This window comes from Lissotriton vulgaris, chromosome 2_1 (assembly GCF_964263255.1).
Source record: "Lissotriton vulgaris chromosome 2_1, aLisVul1.2, whole genome shotgun sequence".
NCBI lineage: Eukaryota > Metazoa > Chordata > Amphibia > Caudata > Salamandridae > Lissotriton > Lissotriton vulgaris.
In genome coordinates, this window is record NC_141687.1 from 1,617,935,201 (window position 1) to 1,617,952,185 (window position 16,985).

At 45.9% G+C, this 16,985-nt stretch overlaps 1 protein-coding gene across 1 annotated transcript in view; it reads left to right on the forward strand.

Moving 5' to 3' along the window:
- Window positions 1-16,985, forward strand: part of DNAJC8 (DnaJ heat shock protein family (Hsp40) member C8) — a 230,406-nt gene that overhangs the window by 55,068 nt on the left and 158,353 nt on the right. The window contains exon 3 of the mRNA XM_086957494.1: window positions 6,091-6,147. Within this exon, the coding sequence (XP_086813620.1) occupies window positions 6,091-6,147 (57 nt within the window). The remainder of the gene's footprint in view (window positions 1-6,090; window positions 6,148-16,985) is intronic.

Genomic DNA, 16,985 nt, shown 5'->3' on the forward strand with positions numbered 1-16,985 from the left:
TCAGAAAAGCATTTTCCTCTGTTTAAAGACGATCAATCTTCCCGTAGCCCCATGGTTCAGACCCTTACATAGCAGTCGGTCTGCACTTAGCTTTATATACGGTCAGCATTTCCGTTGGGAGTTTAATTCCTTGGGTGCTGGCGAACTGCAGTAGGGCTCTTGTAGTTTTTACAAATTGGTGTTGCCTAGTTTTTATTGCCCGTTGCCGCTTTCCAATGTGACTACATTTTTTCCCCAGATAGGAGAAAGTAGTTGTGTGCTGAATTTTTACACCTTCAATAAAAATGTTACGACCTCGGGAGGGAGTACGCCCAATTTCCATAGCGAAGGTTTTGCTGATGTTAATTTTCAAGCCATGGTTCTGCATAAAAATAGCAAATTAGTCGACTAGACGCTGAAGACCAAGGGGAGTACGAGCCATTAAAACAGCATCAGCATAAGAGTGCCGGGATTGGACGATGGCCTACTTGGGGTAATTCAGTACACTTGCTTGCCACGGTATCGCCTATGCTGTTAAGGGGTTGAACAGGAAGGGAGCGAGTACACAACCTTGTCATACCCCTCTTCTTATGTTAAAGGGCTCGGTACAGTTGCCGTTAATGCTGTAGCGTACTCTGCCACGGCCTAGTGCATAAAAGTCTCGGCAAAAATGTATAATTGTACAATCTACTCCAGGCTAGTCATGATGGGCCATAGTTTTTCGTAAACCACAAAATCAAAAGCGTAAGATAAATCCAAGAAAACTAAAAACATATTCCCTTCCTTTATGTGCGTGTATTTACCAATAAGAAAATCCAGGTTAATGGTCTGTTCTGTTGTGCCCATCCCTAAAGCTATGCTGCAGGTCCGAGAGAATATTATTAGATTCTGCCCAGTTCTGAAGTCCATCTAGAACATGGGTACTCACAAACTTTCTCTAAGGGGCCAAATTTACAGTGTAGTTCGTGGCCGAGGGCCGCACCGGTGGGGGCGTGGTCAGTGAGAGAGGGGGCGAGGCTAGAGACAACAAAAAAAACTGTGACCATGAGGTTGAACACAGGCCCTGGCAGCGGATGTCTTTGTCCACTGAGCCACCAGACCGAGCATACACACATATCTCTCTCTCTGTCTCCCTCCCTCTCTCTCTTTCTCTTCCTCCCTCCCTCTCTCTATTTCTCTACCTCCCTCTCACTCTCTCTCTCCGTCCCTCCCTCTCTCGTCTCCCTCACTCCCTCTGTCTCCCTCACTCTCTCTGTCTCCCTCACTCTGTCTCCCTCACTCTCTCTGCCTCCCTCACTCTCTCTGTCTCCCTCCCTCCCTCTCTGTCTCCCTCCCTCCCTCTCTGTCTCCCTCCCTCCCTCTCTGTCTCCCTCCCTCTCTCTGTCTCCCTCCTTCTCTCTGTCTCCTTCCCTCTCTCTGTCTTCCTCCCTCTCTCTCTCTGTCTTCCTCCCTCTCTCTTTCTCTACCCCCCCCTCTGTCTCCATCCCTCTCTTTCTCTCCATCCCTCTCTTTTTCTCCCTCCCTCTCTTTTTCTCTCCCTCTCTCTCTGTCTCCCTCACTCCCTCCCACTTCCTCCCTCCCTCCCTCCATCTCCCTCCCTCTCTCTGTCTCCCTCCCTCTCTCTGTATCCCTCCCTCTCTTGGTCTCCCTCCCTTTCTTTGTCTCCCTCCCTCTCTCTCCCTTTCTCTGTCTCCCTCCCTTTCTCTGTCTCCCTCCCTCTCCCTGTCTTCCTCTCTCTCTCCCTCTCACCCTCTTTCTCCCTCCCTCCCTCCCTCCCTTTGTCTCCCTCCCTTTGTCTCCCTCCCTCCTTATGCCTCTGCCTCCCTCCCCTCCCCTGTCTCTCCCTCTCTCTCCCTCCCCGACTCTCTTTCCCTCCCTCGCCCTGACTCACCCTCTCTCCCTCGCCCTCGCACGACTCTCTCTTCCTCCCCAGACTCTCTTCCTCCCTCCCCTCACACTCCTTCCCTCCCCTCACTCTCCCTCCCTCCCCTCACTCTCCCTCCCTCTGTCTCTCCCTCCCTCGCCCTCCCCTGACTCTCACTCTCCCTCTCCCTCTCCCTCACCCTGCCCTGACTCTCCCTCTCTCTCCCTCCCCTGACTCTCCCTCTCTCTACCTCCCTCCCCTCACTCTCCCTCCCTCCCCTCACACTCCCTCCCTCTGTCTCTCCCTCCCTCGCCCTCCCCTCACTCTCCCTCCCTCTGTCTCTCCCTCCCTCGCCCTCCCCTCACTCGCCCTCCCTCTGTCTCTCCCTCCCTCGCCCTCCCCTCACTCGCCCTCCCTCTGTCTCTCCCTCCCTCGCCCTCCTCTGACTCTCACTCTCCCTCACCCTGCCCTGGCTCTCCCTCCCTCTCCCCTGACTCTCCCTCTCTCTCCCTCCCCTGACTCTCCCCCTCTCTACCTCCCTCCCCTCACTCTCTCTCCCTCCCTCCCTCCCTCCCCTCACACTCCCTCCCTCTGTCTCTCCCTCCCTCTCCCTCCCTCGCCCTCCCCTGACTCTCACTCTCCCTCTCCCTCACCCTGCCCTGGCTCTCCCTCCCTCCCTCCCTCCTCCCTGACTCTCCCTCTCTCTCCCTCCCCTGACTCTCCCTCTCTCTACCTCCCTCACCCCCCTGGCTCTCCCTCTGTCTCCCTTCCCTGACTCTCCCTCTCTCGCCCGCACTCTCCCTTCCTCAACCTCCCCTGTCTCTCCCTCCCTCTGTCTCACCCTCCCCTGACTCTCCCCCTCCCTCTCTCACTCCCTCCCTCGCCCTCCCCTGACTCTCTCACTCCCTCAACCTCTCCTGACTCTCCCTTCCTCTGTCTCTCCATCTCTGTCTCCCCATCTCTGTCTAGGCAAGGTGTATTAATTCTATTAGAAATATCACGAAAAGCAAGAGCTATTTGCTGCACACATCGAACCACCTTCCCCAGCCTTCCCAAAATCTGCAGCACATTATTAGTGACTCCCTAATGTAGAGGGTGCACGAGAGCTGGCTGGGCCACTGCAGCAGAGATCAGGTGTAATCCGGAGGGCAGAGATTCCAAGTAAGGCTGGGCTGATTCAGACTTTCATCCCTTCAGTGTCGATAAAACAAATGCTACTCGAGGCTGCGCAGAGTGATCTCCAAGTGGCTCGGTTCAATCAGTCACGGGGTTTGTCCTGATAACTGTAATTGTCCAACAATCCCCCCCCCCCCGCCCCCTCTCCTCTGTGGCAGCCCGGGATGAGTCAGCTTGCCTGGCGCGCACACAGCCTGAGCACTTCACAGGTCTTTAAAAGACCATTAAATCGTTAATGAGGCTTTGTTCTGTTTCACCTCTTCTGAGGCCCCTGCAGCTCCACTCTATGGCTGGAATTTCCCAGCCCCCCTAGAGCTGAGCCTCTCCGAGTCAGGCTGCATCAACCGCCGGTGTTTACTAAAACTCTTGAATTTTTTTTTTTAAATTGGTACATGTCTGCAAGGTCCGGCGGGCCGCCAAGGAAGGCTTGCCGGGCCGCCACCGGCCCGCGGGCCGTACTATGAGTACCCCTGATCTAGAAGTATGCTCCCGGCCACCTTCACTAAGGAACCTGAAAAGGAAATTGGCCTGTATTGTGCTGGGCTGTTGCGATAGTCCTTATTGTATATAGGGACGATGAGAGACTAGGGCCAGGTTTGCAAAAAACCCTTTTCCCGACAGGCTCTGAAGAGCAAAGTAATGATTGGGCCCCACAGACCGATATTGGACTCAAACAAGTCAATGGGGATCCCATCCGGGCCAGGGGCTTTGCCACCCTTACTTGTCTTCAGTGCTAAAACTACTTCATCCAAAATGAAGGCCTGATAGATCCTGTGGTCGGGTGTGAGATAGTGGCTGACTCGTTGGTAAAGGGTGCAGGGACCGAGGAAGTTGCAATATCAGTCGTCAGGGAATATAAATCTGTAAAGTGGACTATCCAAGCATCCTCAGAAATGGCTATCTCGGCTTGGGCAGCCCGCAGGGTCATAAGAAGGAGAATTGATAATACGCTAGAACATTGTTATTATTGGACAGGCTGGCCTCAAGTAGGCAGTTCCAACTATCCTCCTTTTGAATTTTCTTCCATTGCTTAATGGCCAGTTTGTATGCAGATCTGCATTCCCGAACCTCCAGGGCATGACTTGGCTTTCTAGCTAGGGTGAATTTTAAAAATCTACTAGTTTTAGAAGATGCTGAGTCAAACCAATCCAGGTTTGGATGCCCTAGTTTTGCTCTGGTTAACATAAAGCCCTTCGCCGATACCCTTTTTTATGTGTTCAAACGCTTGGATAAGCTTGTACCTCCGTGTTCTCATCAAGGCACAGTTTAAAGGCCTCCCTTTTTTCCCGATTCAACTAAGCTAAAAAATTAGATGGATCGACCAGTGACCATCTTAAGGTGTATCCATTACGCCAGGAGATATCAATTTTCTCCAAGGCAGTGGCCCTGTATGCGTCCCCCGTCCCCCATGCGGTGTCCTGTATGGAAACCCTGGAACCAGTTCGGAATGGCCCTGAGAGAAAAGTAAAAAATGTATCGCACTGTTCTCACCTCTGCCGTTCTAGTTACAGCTCACTGGGACCGGAGTGCTAATAAGCTCATTACAAAAGGACAAGTTATATTTGAAGAGCAAGTCTTTTAGGGAATCCCTGTAAGCTGAATGGGAAAAGTGATTAATGTTGCTATTGTCAGGAGAACTCATGTCGTAGACCTTGTTGGATGGATGCGGGCAGGTGCGTATTTTAAAATCACCACCCCATAGGATTATTGGATTCTTGCAGTTGGCTGAGAAGACTGTCTCTAAATCATGGTCCAGATAATTAAGAGCTGTAGAGATGTCCTGACTATAGGCATTGTTATAAAAATTTACAGTAGTAATGTGCAGACATTTGTAGGATAACAATTTGCTAAAAAACACTGGTAACTTTTACAGTTGTGTTCAAGGGAGACAATTTTGAACCGTAAATACACAAACCCCTTTTTGGACGACCACTGTTGGATTGAATCGCTGGACAATGATACGTTTTAAAGCCATTTAAGTGTATTGGGTCCACTGACCGGCAAGGCACTCTTCTTTCAGTGCAGATAGCATGCTGCTCAGCGTTTTTAGGGTATTAGCAATATTTTTGATGCATGAAGAGTCTGCTCCTCGCAAATGTTCTTTCACATTGGTGCAGCTGGACTTCACCTTGGAACAAGGTGACATACACTTATTAGTTCAAGAACAGGGCCACTGGAATTATGCGACAGGGTAGTGCTAAATTATGCAACAAGAAAAGGCAAATTATGTGGCGTAATGCAGCATATTTTTTTTAGAGTATTCATTATTTTATCATTTTTACGCTTGTTAGCACTATCTGGGCATAGTAAGTAAGTCTTTATTGCTTGATTAATTAAAATCTTAGCAGTCTGTACAATTATAAAAACACATATATAGCACAATTTCATATTTCCTTAAAACCGGTAACACTGTATTCTAAAAACAAGATTTTAAACTGGTTAAAAATACATGTGGTAAAATTGTAATAAGCTTCTTAATTCAGGCAAAGTCTGTATGCGAGTCCCGGGGCAGATAGTCTACAGATAGTCTAGTTCGAATTTGGAAGATCTGTTACTATAGGGCACCCAGTGAAACACTGGGGGAATTTGTGCATGAGAGATTTCTGGCTGAAGTCCTGGGCTTAGCAGGCTGAGGACATATTAACCTTACTCCATCATCAGGTGTTGGAGGGAGGGTTTCTGCGAGGAACACCTCAAGGACAGTAACACCATTTTGTCCAACAACCAGTGTAATCCATAGAACATCATTTATACAACAGATAGTCTCTTATCAAGGCCCCAGAACCCATCTCTGGCATTACACATGTGTGCACTCCTGCTTTCTCCCTCCAACAGGATGCAGACAGTTTTTGTTGACTTAAAACTAATCAGGTTCAAATATACGTGACCTTGATGACCATAAGCTGATAATTTTCACTTTACTTCGTTGGTAATTTTGCCAGCAACCCTGAAGTCCTTTCTGAATGAAGTACTTATAGGCTATTCATGATATTAATATGCTACAAAATGTTCCTAGTTGTTCTGCTCTGTTTTGAAAGTGACAACATTATTTTTAATTTATTCTGATACAGGTCCTCCAACTGGATCCAGAGGCTACTGATGAAGATATAAAGAAGAGGTTCAGACAGGTACGCTGCATATCCCTTTGTTGCAGCTTTTACCTTGGTAGCTGGATTAGGTGTGACTTTCGAAGGGGATGTTGCCCATTGCTGGAATGGGATGATAACGCCAAATGTTGACTCTCGCTATGAACTTCTAAGATAGGTATTGATGTCCTCTTCAAAATTGAATTATGAATGTTTTTACTGTTGTGTACTTTCTCTGACTTTCAGACCGTCCAGTGTTTATTTCTGTACCAATTGCATTAAGGTATATTGCACATAACCATGTTTAGTGTTAAGTAGTAAAAACAGGGTGATTCTCTCCTCAGCTGTTTGTCGTTTGTTCTACATTTAGTCCTGAGTAGATTAGAATGCGCTCTTTTGTAGCTGCTTTGTCATTATTTGATTCTGCAAGACCACTGCCTGATAGAAATGTCCTTTATACAGACCCCCCAGGATATAGCGGCATGGATTGGCAAATTTAGCGGCACAAAAATGAAAATTTAGCGGCACAAAAATGGAAATTTAGCGTCATTTAGCGGCATTTTATTTTGGGTTTTTTGCAACACCAAACACAGATATCTTACTGTTTGAGTTATTTGACAACATGGAGCTATGTACACTTTGTTTATTTACAATTCAGCCCTTTTGTTTTAGGTAAAAGGCATGTTAATCTTGGCCATGTACGTTGGATGCCATATCTTTTATCTAAAAATTAGGCCAAAGACTACAAGTAATGTAAAACGAGAGGCACATATAAATATATTCAGTATTCTGAGTGGTAACACACACTGGAGATGAAGTGGGAGCGATTTACGAAATAATGATGAAGAAGAGAGGCCAGGGAGACGAAGAAGAGAGGCCAGGGAGACGAGCAGGGAAGACGAATAGCCAAATGCGTGGGAGTAAAAGTCTTAAATTGAACAGCAAGATAAATAATTATAGAAAGCCAGTCGGGAAGCAGCGCGGTGAAACATGTAAAATCCTGTATAATTACTCAAAGAATAAATGTAAAATGTTATTTAGCCTTAGACACTTAATGTTTTACTTTCCTGTCCACTCACTGCATTCATTTTCCCTCTGTTTACACAAGAAGTAAACATGTACTTTGTCTGGCTTTAACTAATTAACCCCAGCGCACCGAGCCTTACAGCATGGAAATATTTACTGCCGATTTCTGCCGAGTCACTCAGGGCTTGCAATTAGGGCAGACGCCTGGACGTTTTACCCCGCGGACTTTTAATGCCTAGCAGTAAACACGCAGTCCTGGGGGCCGGTCGGCCACATCTCCACTGCCCCCCTCCCACCCGGGCAGCGCTTCTTAACGAAGCCGGTTCCCTATGTGTGCGGCGGGCCCCCACCAGCGTGAAGGACGGACGTACCTGTGTTCTGTTCGCCGGTCGCTACCGCTTCGTGCTCTCTCCCCCTCTTGCTGGTGTGCTGCTGCTGGTCTTCTCCCTCTCTCGGCCGCCGTGGTCTTCTCCCTCTCTCGGCCGCAGGGGGAATAGGAAAATGAGTGCCTCGCTCCTTCTCTATTTAAGGCGGAAACGCAGGCGGAAAGACGGCGAACGGCGGAAACGGCAAATTTCGCGGGCTTTTTGCCAAATATCGCGGCATTTCCCGAGATCGGCCGATTTCGCGATTTTTTTGCAAATCGCGATAAGCTGGAGGGGTCTGTTTATAAACACCTGTTTTCCTTGCATGTATCTTAACGTTTACATAGTACTGCTCTCATTCAGTCCCAAGTTTGTTTCTACATATCAATTTTTTCAATAAATAAGGATGTAGATAAAATATTTGCAAATGCCATTGCTGTTTGTAGTACTAAAGAACTTAACTTCAGTTTGTGAGTTAACCCGGCAGTAGGACAGTAAGAACATCTCTTTTGGTATTAATCATTAACTTCATTACTCACTCCTCTTAATAATTTCCCAGTGACCAAATTCCATTATCCTGCCACAGTCTCATCGGAAGTCCTTGTTGGATCCCCTCTCTGTTTCCTAAGAGTTCCACTTCTTCCATGAACGCTCACACTACTATGTTTATCTCTTGGACTGCTTAGGCGCTTCACTCTCAAATGCTTACCCTTTAAAATGATGGATCTCTAATCTTTTTAAAGTGACAGAGACTTGACCCAGACCATTGACATATTTTTGTCTTGTTCAAAATTGTAATGGTACCCACATTTTATGGGGGCACAGTGTTGATGTCCTACTCCCAAATCATTTAAAATTTAATTGGAATTGTAAATCATTAAAAAAAAAACTAAAGGTGTGTTGCACTAGTGTTGTCTACTGCACCATTTTTTAGACTTTGGGTGTGATGTATACTAGTTCTAATCCAGTAGCAAGAGAATAGTGTGGTCACCCAAAACATTTGTAAACGCTAGACAGAAAATATTATTTATGAATGAGTAAATGTTTTCCGTTCCCAAAATTTACTTTCTCATAAGTTAATTTCAATATTGAAATAATATTGAATAATAATGAGTGGCACTTTAAAATTCCCTTCAAAGTGTTACCATTGATGGAAATTCTATAAGTCTCCCTGCCTCTTCGTTATGAGGACGCCATGTTTCTTTATGTTGCCTTATATGCTTAGTTCCTGACCGTTCTGATGTCTCAAATTTTCAGTGTTTTAATTGGGCTGGGTGCAGATTGGTCTTGGACCAGGCAGTAATTAAAAATTGACTTTGAAATGGCCCCATATCAGTCCTGTATTCATGTCCTTAATTTCACTTTCAAAAGCACTGACCGATTTGGGTTGATACCAGGTCAGTTACTTCTTCTTTCTTCTTGGCTTTGATGGCTCTTCAGTGTCCTCTCTATTCTTAAGTCATCAGGATCTTCTTCCCTGGTGCCAGGTATCCTTTAAGTACTGAATTTAGGTGCATAAGTGAAGTGTTGGGTAGTAGCCAATGGGCTACTGACCCTTGGGGGTCACTATGCCCCCTATATGAACACTTCCTGTGGGAAGTGGGCATAACTCTGTCCCGGAAGTGGCCATAATCCTGCCCCAGAATTCCCAAGTGTGTCATCACAAAGATGGCTACTTCTGAATAGCTTTGACCAGTAGCCCACCTTAGTGGTGGTACTAGCAGGTAGGTTACACACCTACCTTATTAGCTAATTTTTCCACATGTCCGTGTGCCAAGTCTGCTCTGAATGGGAGGGTGGCTCCTCTCGTGTAGGAGGAGCCAGATTAATATTCCAAAAGCGGCAGGTTCTTTGAAGCTCGCTGGCCAAAGAAGGCTTATCAGCAGGCCATACTGTGGGAGGGGGTGGTAGTCTTCCCGGACAGGCCTTTGTTCTGGGTCTCCTGAGAGCAAATGCTCTTACCCTAGGAAGTCAGAATAGTTTTGGCTGGCAGACTGGCGGAAACCAGTCAGCAATCACACCAGAAGCTGGTAGGTTTTCAAGGGGCACATCTAAAGTGCCCTTTGGGTGCATATATTGATAAATCCAACACTGGCATCAGTGTGGGCTGACCAATATGAGGGGTTTGATACCAAACATCCCTATTTTTAGTGAGGCCATCGTGTAGCTGAGTATCTCATTTTTAGTGTCCAGCACATGTTTAACAAGCATTGGCATAGCCGTATGACTTGCCTTTGGGACCTTATAAGTGTTTAGCTAGAGGTATTGGTTTTTGTAATTTTTGCTACGGTGGCATATTGCAGTAATTGCATTAGGGGTTTGAACTTAGTGTAATATAATATATAAAGAATTATTATGTTTGAAATAGACAATGAAAGTTAGAAGATGTTAGTAAAGGGGGTTAGAAATACATTTGTGTGAAACAGTTGGAGTTAGTATGAGAGGAGAGTATTTGAATAAAAATAATTATACCTAGAGGTATTAGAAATAGTTATTGAGAGAGTAGTAAGAGTGAGAGATTAAGTTTGAAATTGTGTATGAGCTTGAGAGAGGGAGATAGAGGAAGTAAAATTGAGAAAGATGGAATTAGGGTGTAGTTGATAGTGTTATATTAATTGTCATTTTAGGAGACAGAAAATAATGATAGTATTAGTGCTTGTGAGATGTTTAAGTAGAGTGAGAGCTTCTGCAATTATGTAATTAATGGTTGTGATGTAATGTTTTCCTGAGAATGTGTGTTTTTGTAATTCAAACTTGTGTATTAATTTTGGCAACAGCAGGGTTCTCCTTAACTTTCCAATGCAACTACATTGTCATTTTAAGTATGACGACCATACAATTATACCTTACTTTTAAAGGTGAAGACAATAATGAAAGGAGCTTTGTTTAGACAACATTAATGCTGTACCACAGAATGAAAATTAAGTTTTAGAAGGGATAGTGTTTAGTATTTGAGAAGTTTGTTTTTTGAAGCTGAATTCAATTTTTTTTGGCTTGGTAGCATTAAATGTTTATCATAATTTTTTTTTTTTTTACTGGAATAATTGACAACTTTAGTTATTTTTTTATGGCCTGATGTATGCTTCTTTACATTTAATGGAGAAGTTACGGATTGGACCAGAGAAGCAGCTAGCTGCACTCTCTGGAGGACTTAGAATGAGGGATTACCACTGGGAACAGAGAAGCAGATATTAGCACTGTCTAGAGGACTTAGAGTGAGGGAAGTACTGAAGAGACCAGAGAAGCAGCACTCTCTAGAGGACTTAAAATGACGAATTACCACTGGAAAGTACGATACAGCTGCAGTTCTGTCGAGAGGACTTCGAATGGGGGAGATACTGACAGGACCAGAAAAGCAACTATCGCATTCTTTAGAGGACTAAGAATGAGGAATTACCACTGGGAACAGACCTGGCTGCAGCACTGCAGAGGGGACTCCGAATGAGGAATTACCACTAGGACCAGAGAAACAGCTGCAGCACTGTCTAGAGACTTAGAATGAGGAATCACCGATAAGACCAGAGGAGCAGGTAGCAGCACTGACTAGATGATTTAAAATGTGTGAATTACCGACCGTACTAGAGAAGCAGCTACAGCATTGGCTAGAGAACTTAGAATTCGGAATTTCCAATGAGAAGCAGCTAGCAGCTGCAGCAGAATGAGGAATCACTGACGGTACCAGATAAGCACCTATCAGCACTGCTTAGAGGACTAAGAATGACGAATTACTACTGTAATCGGAGACTCCGAATGAAGAATTACCTTTGTGACCAGTCACAGCTGCAGCACTGCTTAGAGGACCTAAAATTTGGGAATATCCGACGGGACTAGAGAAGCACCGCTGCACTGTCTGGAAGACTTAGAATGAGGAATTACCAATGAGACCAGAAAAGCAGCTAGCAGCACTGTTTAGAGGACTGATGAGGAATTACCAGTAGGACCAGATAGGTAGCTAGCAGCTCTTCCTATAGGACTTATAATGATGAATTACCACCTTGACCAGAGAGAAAGCCCATACAGTGATTACAGAATTTCTTACAGAATGCGCATGCGCGCTGCCAAGGCTTGACCTAAAAATGGCTTCCCTGGTCACTTGTACTAGCAGTAGTAGCAACACAGGGGCATATATGCTCATGCAGGTATGCCCTCACATGTAATATTCAGCCCCCTGCCTTAGGGCTGTCAGGCTAGCTGTAATGGTGACTTACAAATATTGCATGAAGGGTTAGGGTCATGGCACACAGGGAGGTGTGACAAGTCCTGTATTCACTTTTGTCTGTACCAAGACACGAAGCCTGTAATGGCAGCCTTGCAGGTGCTTGTTGAGGGGTCCCTTAGGGTGCTGCCGCCCTTTGGGACCCTCTTTAGTACTGCAGGCCCTAGGTACCATTGACTAGATACTTAAAAGGGGTGCTAAAGGTTTTGTCATTTGGGGAAAACAATTGTTCATTTTTAGTGAAATAACACTGATACTGGGGATCTGGTTGGCAGGAACCCAGTTCTTCTCAGTCTGAGTTGAATCAAATACCAGGCCAAAAGTGTGGGGAACTGCAACAAAAAGCCAGCTTCCTACACTAGCCGTATCCCACTCCGACAACCCCCATCTCCCGGCCAACTGGCCCAGCCAAACCTGGGAGAGTTTTCCTAGTCTCTCAGGCTCCTGCCTAGGTCATTCCCTCTGAGGAGCTGACCTAACTCAACAGTGTTGGGACCCAATTTAAAATGCCCTTTGTCTACTCTTTTAGTGTCCTCACCCATTCTTCTGGTTTTGGGCTCAGAGGTGTCTGCCTCTGCTAATCCAGGGAAGGCTTAGCCAGGGAAACCCCCAGCTTATTCAAAGTGGTTACCCACAACTTGAACAGCCCCACCATAACCAAGAGGGTCCGGGGGCCTAGCTTGCCATTTGACATAGTGTCCGACCACCATGCCAAGGACAGTGCAGCCATAAAGGCTAACACCCGGCAGAGGCCACCGACAGTTGTCAGTGCTCAGAACTACACCTTAAGCTCTTCACTGACAGGGGACAGTGCTAACATACAGGCTTCTTTGGGTACAGGTTGCCTGTCTTTTGTTTTAGAGTGGGGTGTAAATACATCCTGTAGCAAACACCCTCCTTCCCCTTTCTCTTCTGTTAGCTGAGGAGCCATCATTTCATGCTTAACAGCTGCCTGGCTATTCAGGACTTCTTGTGGGCTAGGTAGGGCTTCACCAGGGACACTTGGAGAGCCCTCCCTAGCAGGGGTGCGGTCTCCCTGGCTTACTGGAACTTTAGCTAAAAGTTACCCACCTTCCCTACTCTTTCTCTCTTTCTTCTTCTGGGGCTTACCTGCACAAACTGCAGGTTCAACACCCTCCAAGTCCATGGGTAAGGACTGGCACTGGACCAGTACCTCGTTTTGGCTCAGACCAATCTCTGGGTGGTCATTCCCAAGGAGACAGTCAAGGGGGGACGTCTGTACTGTCTACCACCCTTCTCCAACTAAGGTACCCAGCTATCTAAAGGATACTAAAGCCACAGTCCTAACAGTAACCTCCCCTGGGATAGCCCTTACTCTTTTAGTCTCACCGGGGATATACTGGTGTGAGAGTTCCAACCTGTCATGCACACTGTTGTGACTGGTAATTGCATCTCTCAGGGCAGTGGCTGGGATTCCATTCATCAGTAGGTGGTGAAAGTGTTTGCTGAACCTGAAATCTCCAACTCGACTTTTGTGCCCACTTTCCAGTTAAAGGTTAGGAGGACTTCCTAGTCATAGGAATCATCCTTAAAGGCTTCACTGGCAACCCCTGGAGGTACACTTAGTGGGTTCGTTCTAAGAGTGCTTCCAGTGGAGTTGCTGTCTGAGGGGCTAGTGGTGGAGTCATTGTCAACCTCATTTGCCTCCTGGTATTCCTCATCTTTCCCATTGGGGTAACTTTTATTTGCCAAGGCCTTGTAGTTTTCTGCAAGGAACGTCTGCAGATGGGTTTTTGTGGGTATAGGTACCATGGCAGTTCTCCATACCTTACGTAACTCATTAAATTGTTATACTTCAAGGTGGTCATAGGGGTCCAGGTTGAGTTCCTGGGAGGCCCTTCTACAGACATGGTTTTAAAGTAGGTGGGAACTTTTTAAGAACTTTAAAAAAATGCTAAGTACTGCAAGACCTAACTAACTTTACTACTCTTTAAATTCTGAAGAGTTTTGCAGAGAGACGTAACCAAGGCCCTAACAGCAATTTTAAAACAACTTAGAAACATTATTTTTCTGACTTTGAATTTTTCTAACTAGAGACCATTTTGCATTCCTCTTTGGAATCACTTCTCAACCAGGTGCTGTAGCAAATGTCAAGTCTTCTATACCACTGCTGCATCTCCAATGTAGGAAACTGGCTGTTTATGTGATACATCAAATAATTTGATATACCATGTAAATAGTCTTGGGATTCGATTATGCGTGGAAAGGGGCTTGCTGTGCAATCCCACAGTGCCCTATTAGGGGGTAGTGTGGTCGAGCTGCCGTAGATTTAACAGAGGAGTGCAAGACATTTGCAGATACACACAATGATTAACAAATAACACGCATGACTCGAGAAGGAGATCCACGCCAATTTATAAAAATACCAACTACCTTTATGTGTTTAGGCATTAGAGAAAAATTGTTCAGGTAAGTACGTTTTTAAAATAATTTTTTTCTTAAAAAAGTGGACACCGTGCAATTTCCGAGTTTTGCAACGTTATCCTATGGAAGGAAGGTCAAGTTCTGCAAACAGGTACAGTACATCGACTTAAGACCAATCTCCAGGAGTTAAGGTGATTGGTGGGCAAGGTCTAACAGCACCAACAGTAGTTCACCAGCAGCACAAGGGCGGCCTGTGCAGGATTCAAATCCGTGTCGGGAGCCCAATGCTTTTCAATGGGGATTGATCACTGTAAAAAGGTGGCTTCCTTTTCTGAAAGGGGAGACAGATTCACATTGTAGTGTAGTTCCTATTTTCCCAATAGGCTCTGTGCATTGGAATAACATAAACAGCAGTGTAGACGTAGGACTGAGGTCATCTAGGTCTCTACTGACTATGTTAAACTTAATTTAGGTTTGCGCCAGCTAGCTCAGAGGTCACTAGAAACTTTCTTGAATGAATAGGGAGGGTGAACTTCCCTGACTCAGACAAGAAGGGATTCAGTTTCTGACAACCGCATAAACATGACAACTTTGCTCCCTCAGAATAAGAGTGTATCTCTAGAGTTATGTGAAAACAATAGGCAGCTATTTCACTCAGTCAACCGTGCATACTTAGTTTCACCAGAGTGCAGAGAAATAGAGAGACGGGCGTTTTCAATAAAAAGGAGTTATTTATTGAGCAGTCTTCTTTCTCATGCAAGAGAAGTGAATTGCCACAATTGCAATACTTATCATAAAGTGCGTACAGTAAAAGTAGTATTATGAAATAATACTGTAAAAGCATTGATATGGTTTCTTAGCCATATGATACTTTAAAATGGATAAAATATATACATACATAAATACATTGACTAACATACTCAACTGGTGCTTCTAACTAAGCCTACCCTGGTGTACCTGACCTAAGCCTAATACTTGGAAAGGGATGAGTAAGTAGCAGTTTCAGTTAAGTTGGTTAAAATTGTTTTGCCAAGAATCTGCATCAAGAATTCTCTTAAGGGTTTAGTCCGCTCCGTAACTTGGTAATAGAATGTGGGAGGTCTGGTATCTCTTTCCTCAGGACTCAGTATCCCAGCCACCCGCAAGAGTAGGCTGGAAACACTGGAGCTGGATTTTCTCAGCTGGAGAAAAAAACAGCGTCTCTCTGTGCGTCAAACGGGAGGGGCGGCTTCCGTGGGCTCTCGAATCAGCTGGGCTCTCGGTCAAGTAGATGGCCGCTCTGCTCCAAACCACTGTGTGTTTGCTTAAGGCAACTGTTAGTATATTTATACCTGAAAGGTGCCGGGTTTGACGTAAGGTTGGACATAAGACGTCACTAAGAACTAACAGTTCTTTCTGGACTCCAGGAGGTCTTGTTGAAATCAAAACAAAAGCAGGGGGGATTTCCCGGGCTGCTGGAGGCTTGGTTTGTTTAAAGAACGCGTTGTGCTTTCTAGGAGTCGATGGAAGTAGCCGTGCAGTGCTTTGGACTGCATGGGCTATTACTGAATATGGATCTGATTCTTATGCCTTTATCAGGATATTATTATTATTTTTTTTGGAAAACCTTTATTTACAACACAGTAGTACACAGGTATTCAGCCATACATCCCGAAGGCTTGGCAGCAAGACTTTATGCAGTGTAAAATGGTGCACACAGAATACAATACAGAATCACGTGAGGTTTATTTTATAATATGAAAAGAAAGGAAACAGTATAACAACGGAAAAGCACCTATAACGGTGCAAAAGGGCAAGGCAAAGGAAATGAGTACGGCATCGCCCTACTTCAGGGCAGGATGGGCCTATATATGGAATAGGATACATGAACAGGTCACATGCTTGGGTATCGAAGGGAGGGAGGAGACAGGACATTGAGTATAACTAAGTCAGCTGGACTCAGGGGCTAAGGGGACATTCGCTCCTCCAAGGGCGCTGCGTCCGGCGGGAGGCAAATATCACCTCTATATTCATTCCAGGGCCCCCAAATCTTATTCCACTTTTTGGGCCTACCTCTGGCAACATACAGTTTTCTCCCGGAACATGCACCAGTCCATGTTAGCCTTCCACGTCTCTACTGTGGGGGGCAGAGCCGCTCCCCATTTCTGTGCAATGTCCCTTTTAGCCACCTTGTTGCCCAGGGTGACCCATTGAGTTTGTGAACTGGTGTAGTCTGTGGGGCCCCATACATTTAGTACACAGCGCCGGGCTTCAGCGGGCAAGTCAACTCCCGTCACTTCACCCATCACTATGTGTATACGCCTCCAATATGCAGCCACCGCCCTACATTCCCATATAATGTGCATGAATGTCGCTAGGGAACCACACCCCCGTCTACTGAGACCATCCTCAGAGTGACCCATGTGGACCAGTCGGGGGCCAGTGACGTAAACCCTATGCAAGATTTTCAGTTGCACGAGTCTCAGTCTGGCCGGGATTGCCACCTCCTTCGGAGACGAGATCGCACACTGCCAATCCTCGTCGTCCAACTCAATCCCATCACGGGTCCACTGATCTCGCACCCCTAGCAGAAGGTCCGCACGAACGTTAATGAGTTTCTTATAGGTCAGTGAGATAGCGTTGTCGGGCATATAGCCGTCCAGCAACCTGTCCTCCAATGGGGAAGATTCGGGGATCTTTTCACCTTCCGGTTTAACTGCCAGGAGGGCGTGTTTTAACTGAGCGTACCTGAAGAACTCCCTTTCCCCCCAGCTGAAATTCTCTCTAAAGTGCCTCAAATGGCTTGATCTGACCCCTGGCCATCATGTCTTCCACCCTGGAGATGCCTATCAAGGTCCAGCGGTCAAACCCCTTTGTGTGCCATAAGTTACCCAGCAGATCGGAGTCAT